The 13646-nt window shown below is 38.2% G+C and overlaps 1 protein-coding gene across 1 annotated transcript in view; it reads left to right on the top strand.

Annotated features, from left to right (window-relative positions):
* The window catches only part of LOC124594791 (ubiquitin conjugation factor E4 B), a 286207-nt gene that overhangs the window by 254443 nt on the left and 18118 nt on the right, over positions 1–13646 (top strand). Inside the window, exons 20-21 of the mRNA XM_047133209.1 lie at positions 5253–5427; positions 6438–6584. Of these exons, the coding sequence (XP_046989165.1) occupies positions 5253–5427; positions 6438–6584 (322 nt within the window). The remainder of the gene's footprint in view (positions 1–5252; positions 5428–6437; positions 6585–13646) is intronic.

Genomic DNA, 13646 nt, shown 5'->3' with positions numbered 1-13646 from the left:
GTAGGCCTGACACTGTATTATTATTATTATTATTATTATTATTAGTAGTAGTAGTAGTAGTAGTAGTGGCAGCAGCAGCAGCAGCAGCAGTGATATGACACAAAGCATCTTCCAATTTCTGCCAGTTCAGAAGTAAGAAGCCCAGCAATGAAGTGATTTACAAACCATAGGCGTTAAGTACAGGATGTTTCAAAATGAGTATATGGATTTTAAGGCTTTGTATCATTTATTACATTCAACTTACAATTATAAATAATACATCAAATAAAAGAGCAAATCAAATAGTTTCCGTACAAGTGTTCAATCTGAGCACCATTTGTCACCCATCAAGTTGATAGGTGAGTTCTTCTGAAGCCTTGATCAGCGTGTCTTAAGTAACTGTGTTGTGTCTAAAGTAAAGATGATCAGCTGGTAGCGGAGGACTGTCACTTGATCCTTTGTGAACCCACAAACGTAAAAATCACATGATGTCAAATTGTGTATGAACATGGAGGGCACACAAAATAAGCTCTCTCATCCGACTTCTTGAAGACGGTCCAGTGTTCAAGCACAATCACTTACTGAGTTATGCCAGTGAGGCAGTGCACCATCTTGCTGCAAAACACAGTTCTGTGGTTCATCTTCTTCCCATTGAAGAAAGAGCCATAGTTATAGCCCTTCAAGGTAAGAAACACCAGTTACAGTTGCTTCACTGAAAAATGAAGGCCAATAACTTCCATAGGAATATGGAACAAAGAAAAATTCAATTTTCTTTGCAACTGTGCCATCTCATAGGAATTCGCTGACCCTCCAGATGCACACATTATTTTCAGTCACATTTCCAGGTACGGGACATGTCGATTCATCACTGAAGACGACAGGACCATCCTCACGCAGCACCATTTCCTTTGCACAGTTGGCATATAAGCCGTAGTCTGTAGGCTTTAGAGCTTGGAATTGCTAATTCACGACTAGCCTTCCAAACTGGTTTATTGGTGCGACACATGAAACACAAAAACAAATAAAACTTTTTGAGTTGCTCTTTCATTTGATATATTATTTACAATTATAAGTTGAATGTTATAAATGCTACAAAGTTTTAAGACCTGTATATTCCTGTATAGTGCACACATTTTAATTTGGTTGCTTTGAATTATGGTGCAGGTGTAGGTGAACCAAGTGTTTCTGGGGTGCTGAGGAAGCATGTTTTGTAATGGGATGCCTGCCCTCACTAATGACAGTTAGCTTTCTTTTCTGTAAACTAGTTTTAGGTAACACTTGCAATGGTCTGAGAATTGTTTCATCCTTCTACAAAAAAAAAAAAAAAAAAAAAAAAAAAAAAAAAAAAAAAAAAAAAAACTTACCAGTTGTTGCACTGAGTCATTAGATCACATTTTAAGAATACACCAACAAAAACTAAATATCATCTACCTTTCAATATTTTGACAATGAAATTGTTCAAAAAAATTCTTTTTCTTTATAAAGTTTGATTAGGTGGGGATGATAGTAGAGGGAAGGTTCGGGGTACTAGCTAATAAAAAAAATTCTTTTACTTTATAAAGTTTGATTAGGTGGGGATGATAGTAGAGGGAAGGTTCGGGGTACTAGCTAATATCTGACTGCCCTCAGGGATAATTGTCTCAGAAAGGCTGGAAACCAGTCCTCTACCATATGCTGTCTTTAGTTGCAAGCCACTCATTAGACAATAATGCATGTTTATCTAAAAACATCAAGTTTGGTATAAAACAATAACAAGCCAAGAGATAGAGTGTTATGGGTATAGCCCTGTAATCAAACAACAATTATGTTAATAGTAGATAAAACTGATACAACTTGTGATCAGTGTTATACCTTAGAGCTAATCATCATCGCAGAGCAGCACAATTTCAGTTAACAAAATATGATGTAGATTGTTCTGATGTTGGGTTTAACTACAATTGTAGGTGGTATAATCAGCGAGGAGTAGTAGCACGAGCATCTGGTTGCACTTTAGGACATCAGGGAAGAAAATAACTGCATGTGCAGAACTATATATACCAGAATGGTCAACCCCAGTGTCACCAACTTATAAGATCTGTTCAAGAGAGTGACGAAACTTTTTCTCCGCCCAAGGCGTGCATCTGCTGTAGCATCATGGCACAGGTGGTGGCACTGTATCTGCCTGGAACTCTGTCTGCCACACACCAGCAACTGTTGACATTGTTGATAGTTAATTTAATTTTCAAGCTTTTTGTGTGGAAGATATGAGTTATGGCAATATTGTGATTTTTGGAAGCAAGGCTGTAACAAGAAATTTCACTTAAAATGGGGAAAATGTTTTCGGAAACCTTTAAATTTTTGATTAGGGAAATGATACTTTACCCCAATTGCAGTGTTACCAGTGGTTCTCTCATTTCAGAAGTGCTCGGTAATCAATTGAAGATGAGACTTGATGGTGCCATGAAATTTTAACCAAGAAACTTGAACAGACATTGAGTTGTAGTGTTGTTTGTTCATTGTTTGATATTGATTGAAGAGAGGAAGTAACATGAAGTGAAAATTTGCAAGGAACTGCTTGAATAAGCTGACAATGACAAAACTTCTGGGCAATGGACCATAGGATCACCATGGTGCTGCTGCTTTTCTTTTCCCCTCTCCTGTGTTTGCTTTTTAATGTGTTTGGAATGTAGCATTTCAAATGTTTCATGATTACAAGCCATATTACTCCAAAAACTTCAAAGTCATCTACTTTTAGAAATGCGTCATACTGCTTTAGGAAGTTGATGTCTGAACACAGACCTTCAAATCATATGAGTACGAAAAAAACCAAAGGAAACCAGTTTGTAAAATCCCATTATAAAATATGCCAGTACTGTGGCTGAATACATTGTGGGTATTCTGAGGGAAGCTTGAAATCACTTTGCATTCATTCATAACCATATCGTGTTGTGTAAATCACATGATGAAAGAGAGCCTTCAGGGACACAGAGTGTTGTGACCTTTCAGCGCTTTTTCAGGGTCATATTAAAAATATCATTAACAATCGATGCATGGCTCACCCACAATTTTCAGTTGTAGTTACAAAATGATGTTCAGTTACACATAGCACATCTGTAGAAACACCTTTAGATGTTTCAATTGCCTTTGGTGGTACAAAAAGCTCACCTTTCTTATGTAACAAGCTTCTTATCGAAATTTCTCCATGAAAAATTTCAGATGTGTTATGACTATGACTTTTTGAGCTGTACAGGTTGCCATTTATTGTTTCTGTATTGATTGTTGCAACTATTTCTGTATTTATTTGGCACTTCAGTCTTTCGGAAAAATCTGTCCTAAATAAATATTGAAAATCACATGGCTTGGGCAGACAGTGCCTCTGGAAATCAGTTATGCAAGTAACTCTTTACCAAAAACATTCTAATGTAGACCACACCAGATTTGTAGTGAGCATGTTGGAGGCAGTTCATGTGTCGCAGTGTAACCTACCAATCTGGTTCATATGCCTCTTAAATCTTGTAGAATTTCTTCTTTACCTTTCTTCTTCTTCTACTACTTCTTCTTCTCATTAATGATGATTAAGAATGTTGAACAGTTGCAAAATGATTGTACACAATCAATTTGAGATTAACTTTCATTTCGTTCATGTTTCTTATTCATAAATACTTTAATGACCAAATTACCAGTGTGTTAGTAATGAATACTTTAATTTAATGTCACAGGTCAGTAAGCTGCCTATATAAGCTATTATGAGCCTAGTGAATATTAACATGTGCCACCGTAATTAAACATATTATTTTGGATAAAATTGCATGTATGAGCATTGGAACTTTAATAGTGGCAACTATTTACGTACAACTTATACAATGTATATGCATGTTCCAAAGTTTTCTGTCCTTCAAAGTAGTCACCAACAGTGTGTATAACCCATTGCGAGCTAAGTGAAAGTTGTAGAATGCCCTTAGCAGTGCCAGTTGCGTTGATAGTTTGACTGGATTGGTCTGTTACCCAATGAATCTCTCTAACAATTCTGAAGCAGATGCCGTGAAGTGCTTTCTTCAGTATAGACCTGATTTTTTTCTGGAGGTAGGTAAATTTTTCTTTATGTGGTAATGCTCTTAGGTGATTTTTTAAAATAATTTTAGATACAAAATTTATACGAATATATTCACTCATTTTAAAAATATGCTTTGTACTCTTGTCTGCACTTTAAGCATTAAAATAACTAATTATGAAATATTGTCAATTGTAGTAAATAAAATGCTCATTTAATAGTCACCATGCAAAATAATAACTACAATATTCAATTGTACAGTGGAATATAGGGAACCAAAGACAACAGTGCGTTCTGATTAAATTTTCAGGCAAAGGGAAATATTTGTGTGAAAGGGGAGAGGGGGGGGGGGGGGTCATCATTCTTAAAACAAACAAACAATATGCAGGCAACATAAAATATTAAGGTTTCACATAATAAAATAATTCCATCCAGTATACTATTATCATCAGCAATCGGTAAACTATACTGTAAGTAATAAAGTTCAGTAAGATACAGCATGAATAAGAAACTAGTTACTTTATGCATATGCACAACTAATGAACAGAGACCAGAAAATTAATAATAATAATAATAATAATAATAATGGTATCATGTGTGGTATAATAAGATGAAGTCTAATTGCACCTTTCTCTGTTACAAAACCCATGCGTGATCATCGCATTCTGAATCTCTGCATTCACACATTCAACAGAACACTTGGCCAAGTCTTATCCTGTAACACAAAGAGTAATGCAGTTGTCAAAATAGTGTGAGAAGCATTTGCACCATTGCACCTAATGTTATCCTCAGTTACTTAGTTGAAGTTACAGTCTAAATCTCTACCAGCTCCTCTAATAATCACTACATGATCTTTAATAAGATCTTTCCCAGAGAGCCATAATCAAAGATGACAAGACAAGATAACTGCTTTAATCATTCTGTCATAAAATAATAGATTGTCGGAATCAAGATTTAATATATTTCCAAATCTGATTACTACCTATGCAAAAATGGTAAAATAGGTATTGACAACAAAAATTTAATTTAATCATACTGTAGCATACAGGCAAGTGGTTCCTCACATTATGCGTATAAATTAGTTGTTTGATGGTAATAGAAATTCTATTAAAATAGAATGCGGATTTTGAGGGTAGACCTTGCTAACACTGGTTTGAAGACAATCCAGAGTTTCATTTTTGGCAGATCTTAAATTTCCATCAGTTTAACCCACATATTTCATTTATCTGTTTATTGATTGCAGCGGTCCTTCAAGAAAGAACTGTTTGAAGATGCAGCAGCACGAATGGAAAGACGTTCCATTAAAACACCAACTGAGATTGAACAATTCAGAAACTTAGCTGAGAAAGCACATGACATTTCAGTACAGAATTTGAAGAAAGAAGTTGATTACAGTGATGCACCTGATGAATTTCGGGGTAATTTTAATTTCATTAAACTAGCGAAACAAATAAGCGTGTAAATAAAATAACTCTTGACACAGAGATATAAAATGTAGCAGTAATACTCAGTTTTTTGAGTAAAAGGAGAGAGCAGCACAGTGCACAGTAATCAAATTCTGATACAGGAATTGATGTAAAATATGGCTACTTCATCTATCTTCTGTAGCTTTTGATTTATTTGCAAAGTTTCATACATTTATTTATTTAATAGAATTATATGCTAGTAAACAAGCTTTTGATTTATTTGCAAAGATTCATATATTTATTTGTTTAATAGAGTTATATGCTGCTAAATCAGTATCAGTGGATCACGCTCTATATTACACAATGCAGTGACTGTGGCTTATCAGGAAGTTGATAATATAATGAATTTGGTTGTTCATCTCTAATCAGAATTTTATTGTTTATTAACATAGTCACGGATTATTATAATTTAAACTTTGTATGTTAGTTTTTGTCGTACTCAAATAAGATATTCTACCTACACACCTGACCAAAAATGAATTTCCATGAACATGAAAGCTGTTGAAATGAAGTACACTTAAAAACTTTGCAGGAGATATATGTCATAGATGAACGTTAGTTGTCACACCCAAATTTATAGCACCAGTGCACACATTTCATTTCTAATAAGAGAGAAGAGTTGTTATGCCATGTGTAATGTTGCAGTCTTTTGATAGGTAGCCTTAAGTGTAGTATAAACTTCCTCTCATCAACAAGTTATGTACATCAGATTTTATTGTTTCTCTTTCTCTTGATCTCCTACTTTGTATTGCTTCATCATCTTTGAACTAAATGTCTGAAATGTTATTGAAGATGAACTTTTTTGAACTGTAGATGTAGGAAATCTATTGTGATCTACTTTTCTAACCTACCGTTCGTGTACATAAGTAATTTCACTTGTGTAAATAGTTACTGTACAAAGCCTTTTAATGCATTTACCATTTAATGTTTGAGAGCTGTATGTGACTCATCATATGCTTCAGATCCATTGATGGATACATTGATGGAAGATCCCGTACTGCTTCCATCAGGGAAAGTTATGGATCGTGCTGTTATAGTGCGTCACCTTCTCAATTCATCTACAGATCCTTTCAGTCGGCAACCACTCTCAGAGGACATGTTGGAACCAGGTAAGTTACGTCATCTTTGCCACTAGGAACTGATTATTGATGTGTGTTTCCTCTCTTTATATTCTTTTTCCTCTTGATAGAGATGAATACACTAAGCAGATTCAGGAGGATGGAGGATGCAGTAAGTCCTGGGAGATGAAGAGGCTTGCACAGGATAGGGTAGCATGGAGAGCTGCATCAAACCAGTCTCAGGACTGAAGACCACAACAACAACATGAACTAAAATGAGAAATAGAAAGAATGGTATTGCAAATTTAGTAACATTTGAGTATCAGATTATTATCATAACTTACATCAAAAAAAGGGAAATGTCCCCAAAGTTAAACTTCAGTCAAATAAAGATATAAAACAAAACTTCCGTTTATCTGTTGGCTGGGGACATAATCATAAAAAGATATAAATTACAACTTTTGTATGCCTCGGTCAAAAGAGAGAGAAAGGATGAAGGAACTGGGACTTAAAACAAGCGATAAAAGTTACCCTGGACTGTCAGCCAAGGAAACCCAAAAAGGCAGCATGAAAGAGAAATAAGAAAGGAAATTTTAACAAGGTTTTGAGCTGAAATCTCAGACTGTTAACCAACTATAATGGAAAAAAACAAAGAAGAATGTAGAAGCAAATAGAGTGGGACCAGTTTACTTGTGCACACATTATTTCGCTGCTGAACTATCTTTTTCAATGTCTGACTGAGATTGTAAAAAATACGTCCTTCTTCCCCACTTTAATACATTCTTTTATTTTGTGTGTGGAGGTAAATGGAGTGATTTCATAATTGTTTTAATGTAGATCTAGTACATTTTAAGTACTTTCAATAATGTGCACTCTGTTTCCTTGCTTTATTAAATATTTAAAATTCACTGAAAGATATCATAAAAACCAGAATAATTACTTTAATTTAACATTTTACTAAGCAATTCCCCCATACATTACTTAACAGTTGAATAATCTTCCTCGTCCCCTACACCGAACACTGAGTCCTGCTCTTTCCCCAAAGTGAAATTCAAAGATCTTATTAAAATCTGTGTAATTAAAAACTCAGCCACAGGCACCTAATATTTGATACACGTGAACCACCTCTAACAAATCATGCAGTGAAAGGCAGTGGTTAAAGCATTGAGTTCACATTCACTACACAGTAGTAGTGTACACCTAACGTCCAATTGACATTAACTGTCTCCAACAAATGATGCGGGGAATGCCACTGGTTAATGTGTTGGATTCATATTCAGTTCACAGTAGTGAACTAGCTATCCAACTCTTGTTTCCATGAACCACATATGAAAAATGCCAGAATGTTTATTTCTAAAAGGTCACAACCTATTTCCTTCCACATCGCTTCCCTACCCAAAGTTTCGCACCATCTCTAATGATGTCCTTGTGAATGGGGCATTCAAGTATAATCTTAATTTCTTTCTACCACTTCTGAATAGAACCAACAATGCTGTGACCAATATTTGCTTCTTTTAGGCTGTTATGTATCATCTGGAACACAGCAGTCAGCCAGTTATAGTTTGGAAGTGCATAATTTGTGTAACAGTCATAAAAGAATGCAATCATAATGGAATCTACTCTCATCTGTTCTTGGCTGTCAGTTACAACCTTTCTATGCTGTGTGACAGGAATGTTCCATTCTCAAAAATTAAGAATAGTAATTGCCAAAAATTGAGACATTTGACAGTTCAAAATCTTAAACCCCAGAAAACACTTTTAATGAATTCTACATCTACATCTACATCCATACTGCGCAAGCCACCTGATGGTGTGTGGCAGAGGGTGCCGTGAGTACGTCTATTGGTTCTCCCTTCTATTCCAGTCTCGTATTGTTCGTGGAAAGAAAGATTGTCAGTATGCCTCAGGCTCTAATCTCTCTGATTTTATCCTCAAGGTCTCTTCGCGAGATATACGTAGGAGGGAGCAATATACTGCTTGACTCCTCCATGAAGGTATGTTCTCGAAACTTCAACAAAAGCCCGTACCGAGCTACTGAACATCTCTCCTGCAGAGTCTTCCACTGGAGTTTATCTATCATCTTTCGCGATTACTAAATGATCCTGTAATGAAGCGTGCTGCTCTCCATTGGATCTTCTCTATCTGTTCTAACAACCCTATCTGGTACGGATCCCACGCTGGTGAGCAGTATTCAAACAGTTCAGATTGCATTTCATTAGGATTCTTCCAATGAATCTGTCTGGCATCTGCTTTACCGATGATCAACTTTATATGATCATTCCATTTTAAACCACTCCTAATGCCTACTCCCATATAATTTATGGAATTAACTGCTTCCAGTTGCTGACCTGCTATATTGTAGCTAAATAAGGCATCTTCCTTTCTGTGTATTCGCAGCACATTACACTTGTCTACATTGAGATTCAATTGCCATTCCCTGCACCATGCGTCAATTCCCTGCAGATCCTCCTGCATTTCAGTACAATTTTCTATTGTTACAACCTCTCAATATACCACGGCATCATCTGCAAAAAGCTGCAGTGAACTGCCGATGTTTTCCACAAGGTCATTTATGTATATTGTGAATAGCAACAGTCCTACGACACTCCCCTGCGGCACACCTGAAATCACTTTCTTCTTCCCCCCCCCCCCCCCCCCCCCCTCCACACACACACACACACACACACACACACACACACACACACTCTTATAATATTTTGTTTTCATTATCTCTCATTTGAAGGAACAGTAAGGCCATCTGGCCTGAATATCACTTAAAATTTTTACAGATCGACTGCAGTAATATGCTACTGCTTTGTCAAGTCAGGCCATGTAATTATTGAACCCTTACGTATCCTTACTCTTGGAAGTGTGGGCAGTACTTGGTTTTAATTTAAATTCCTCAAACTCAAGAAAACTATATTTTTCTTCAGTAATATAGTGTGTGAAACAACATGCATTAAAATTAGTTTTGATTTGCTTGAGCATAAAGGATGTCCTTTCCACTTGTCTGTAGGTGATATAAAATTTGTGGCAACATTTAACAATTAACTAGTCTCACATTTTAGAAAATCATTTACAACTGTGAACATTCTTCTGATGTTGATCTCTCTATGGGTGTACTGTACTGTTACAGTGTGGTTACAAACTACTACAAAATTAATCTCTCTCTCTCTCTCTCTCTCTCTCTCTCTGTGTGTGTGTGTGTGTGTGTGTGTGTGTGTGTGTGTGTGTGTGTGTGTGTGTGTGTGTGTGTGTGAGAGAGAGAGAGAGAGAGAGAGAGAGAGAGAGAGAGAGAGAGAGAGAGAGTACTCATCAGTCACAAACTAAGCACAATTTTTCGTTTAAGAGCGGTAATCATAAAGTTTTAATTGTTGCCTCAAAAAAATAAAGTTATACAATTAAATTCTTAGTTTTTGCAGATGCATGTCTGCAGTCAAGCTACATATTGAAATCTCCTTGCCTTAGTGCCATAACACACCACCACAGACTCCAAAATAAATACTTGCAGCTCGTTGATAAAGTGGAGTATTGTGCAATAATACATATTCTGCATTTGAAGAGCAACAACACTGTAGCAGTCAATGCTGAGTTGGTGCACAAGTACAAGTATGAATGATAATGAAACAAGTGACACACAATTTTCTATGAAGAACTGGAAATCTCAATAGGAGGCACTCGTGCTGGTTTCACAACCATGATGATGGAGGAAAAAGCCAAAATTAGTCGTGGATCAGTTTTCATTACTTAGCACGACATTATGAACACTCCAAATGTCAGCACTACCCATCGGTGTCAGTGACTGCTCACATGCTTTCAAAAAGTCTGCCAAATGGAGATAATAGTGGAAATGTTGCAGCTGTGTCAGGCTTCTTTGGTCATTTAATACTATGGGTGAATGCTGGGTATATTGGTGAACTTAGACAAAGTAGCAAAGCAAGCATTGGAAACATGTGGATTCACCATTGCTGAAGCTTCATGGCAAGCTGTCTGACATAGTTACACATGCTGTTTCATTGGGTTATCAAATTTTGCCCCCTGCCCATCTCTCCCCCATTCTTGTGCAATGGCAACCAGTCCTCCTCTTTTCTTCAGGTGAGGAACAAAATGCATAGTAGGGATTTCAAGAATGATGTTGAAGTGAGTTTTGGGGTGAAACATTCCCCAGACAGCAAAAATGCCAAATTCCACCACCAAAGTCTCCACCAAGTTATCTACCATTAAGAACAATGTTTTGCATCGAAGAGTGAATATCTAGAGGAGGACTAACACCATCTCCAAGTGGATTTCTTTCTAGTTGACAATTAAAACTTTGTGACTACCATTGTTACATCTATAAATAATGGCCTGAGTTCCCACACGTTAACATCCACCGTTCCAGTACAAGTAAATACCTTGTTGGTTAATTTGTGCTGGGCCCATAACGTTCATGTAATTATTAAACATGGTTATTTCCATTTATGGATGTCGGAAATTATTTTATTAGATGATATCTACCTGCCTGCAGGTGGATAATACTCAAAACTACAGTCATAACAAATAAAAAAAATTACATTTTCCACGAGGGTTTTGACTACCTCTCATGGTGCCCTGAAATGATAAATGTCCTACCACTATCCTTCCCACTCCTCCCACAGTGGTATTCTGCCACCCACCGAACCTACATAATATCCTCGTCCATCCCTAACAACCCCTAGAACTACGTGTGAAACCAGTCACATGATCTACAAACTAAGCTGCAACCACTATTCTGCATTCTATTTAGGCATGATAACCAACAAGCTGTCTGTCCACATGAATGGCCACTGACAAACTTTGGCCAAGAAACAGTTGGACTACCCCATTGCTGAGCATGCCATCCAATATTGGATCCTTCCCACCAACACCAGCTTTTATGAATTGCACAGGTGGGAACTCTCCCTGAAATATATCTCATGTTCCCATAACCCTCCTGCCCTCAACCTTCATTAGTCATTGTCCTTACCCATCTAGCCCCCTATCTGTTCTCATTCCAGCAGTACACAGCCCTCTCTATTCCACCAATGCACCCTTGTCTTTTTACTTCTCCCTTTTCCCTCTACCACCCCCCCCCCCAAATCATCCCCTCCTCCCGCCCCTCACCGCCCGCTGTCTAACCTCCCAACTGCACCTTTCTGGCCAGCCTCTCTCCACCTCATCCCCCTATGCTCACACAAGCAGCAGGTTACCATCCCCCACTCCTACACTGCTATCGCTCCCCCTCCCCTTCCCACCCCAGCTTGATCCTTAGCCCCACACCACCCAGATTGCTTCTCCAATCATGCACTGCTCCTCACAGTGTGGCCTCGGCAGCCGGAGACTGGTCACGCGCAAGCGTGCGTGCGTGCGTGTGTGTGTGTGTGTGTGTGTGTGTGTGTTTTGCCTAATCCTGACAAGGCCTTTTAGGCAGAAAGCTTACTTGCTTGATAGTCTTTTTGTTGTGCATACCTGCAACTCAATGTGTCTGCTATGTAGTGAGTAGCTATCTATCCTCTCGTAAAACTGTCAGAATCTTGTCTCAGTTTTGTTCAGCTGCCGAGTACAATGTTACTTCACTAAGTGCCAAGGAAAGAGCAGCAAAACATTTTAAAAAGTTTGTGTTGCAGGTTAGGAAATGGGAGCATGTCTTGTCACACCACCACCCTTCACCTGTCAGTACATTGTCATGATTGACTACTTGAAAAGGTGTGCTCTTATTACACAATGTTAATTAACTACTTGCATACGGAGTTTGAAGCAGAGGGCACAATATTAGCATGCAAGAAGTCTCTTGGCCATGGAAATGCATCTTGTTACACATTAGTTTTGATCCAAAGCTGTGTGAACTGTGCTTTGAAATAGATCTGTGCTCCATTTTCTACTATTCATACTACTAGGGCGCCCTGAAAAATAATGCCTCCGAATTTTGATTTGAAAACTCGTACAGCTTTTTGAATGAAACAAATGTTATTAACATTCTACATCTTTATTCTTCATGTCTGCATATTTATTTTGCGACATAGTCACCCTGGCAACAACACATTTCTCCCAAGTAAAGAAACCAGTTCATGTTGACCGTAACTGTGGAATGTTTGACCTTGTTGGCGAAGCCACACCTCTTCTCCATTTGCGCCGCTTTATTACTATCAAACTGAAGTCCTCCTAGGCTGTTATTAAGATGGAGCAGCCACTCCAAAAGGCATTTTAGAGCTGCTGCCAGCATATGTTTAGGCCGCTCCTAACATGGAGAACAGATGCCATTTGTAGCCGCCGCTCTGGAGTACAGACGCTATGGGAAGTAAGATACGAAGACAGTTCTTCTGCTTTTCCACCGTTGGGACTTGTAAAATCCTCCTCCACTTCCCAATTGTTGTCTGTCTTCACCTTTTACCCTGGTGAGGGGCCCTTACAGGGTACTACCATCTGGAGCCAGATGGACCAAGATGTTTTAACGAGGTTGTTACTCCGCCCCCTCCTCCTGCCTCGCCACTTGCAAGGTGAGGCCCTGGGCTTCGGACTGGCACTGGCGGAGTTTGAAATGGTACTTCAAAACCAGCCTCGGAAAAGGTTAGGGCATTCCCTGCAAGCAACGCCCAGTTGGGGTACTGGGGGAACTGTGAGAAATGGGCGACTAGGCACCAATACAATGAAGGTGCGTATCATTAATGTGATGACCCTTACTGGGAAGGTGGGAGAGTTGATAGACTTCATGGAAAAGGAGAACTTAGAACTGATGGGACTTAGTGAAGTTAGATGGAAGGGAAGAGGAAGGAGGAAAATGAGGAAGGGCTACGCACACTACTGGAGTGGTGCACAAGAAGCCAAAAACCTAGAGGAATATGTGTGGAAGCAGTAGAATACACAGGTGATATGGTGATGAGGATTCAGCTGAGGTCAAGGAATGTAGTGAAGGACTTCATCCAAGTATATGCACCACAAACAGGAAATAAAGAAAACACAGAGGATTTTCTAGAGCTGTTAGAGAAGACAATTACAGATGTGGAAGCAATAGTAATGGGTGACCTAAATGCACAGGTAGGCAAAGAAAGACTAGAGAAGGAGGAGATAATTGGCCCATATGGATATGGGAGGAAAAATGAGGAAGGAGAGAAACTG

Source organism: Schistocerca americana, chromosome 2 (assembly GCF_021461395.2).
Source record: "Schistocerca americana isolate TAMUIC-IGC-003095 chromosome 2, iqSchAmer2.1, whole genome shotgun sequence".
Taxonomy (NCBI): domain Eukaryota; kingdom Metazoa; phylum Arthropoda; class Insecta; order Orthoptera; family Acrididae; genus Schistocerca; species Schistocerca americana.
The sequence above is the reverse complement of the archived record's forward strand: the minus strand, read 5'-3'. Positions and strand labels throughout refer to the sequence as shown.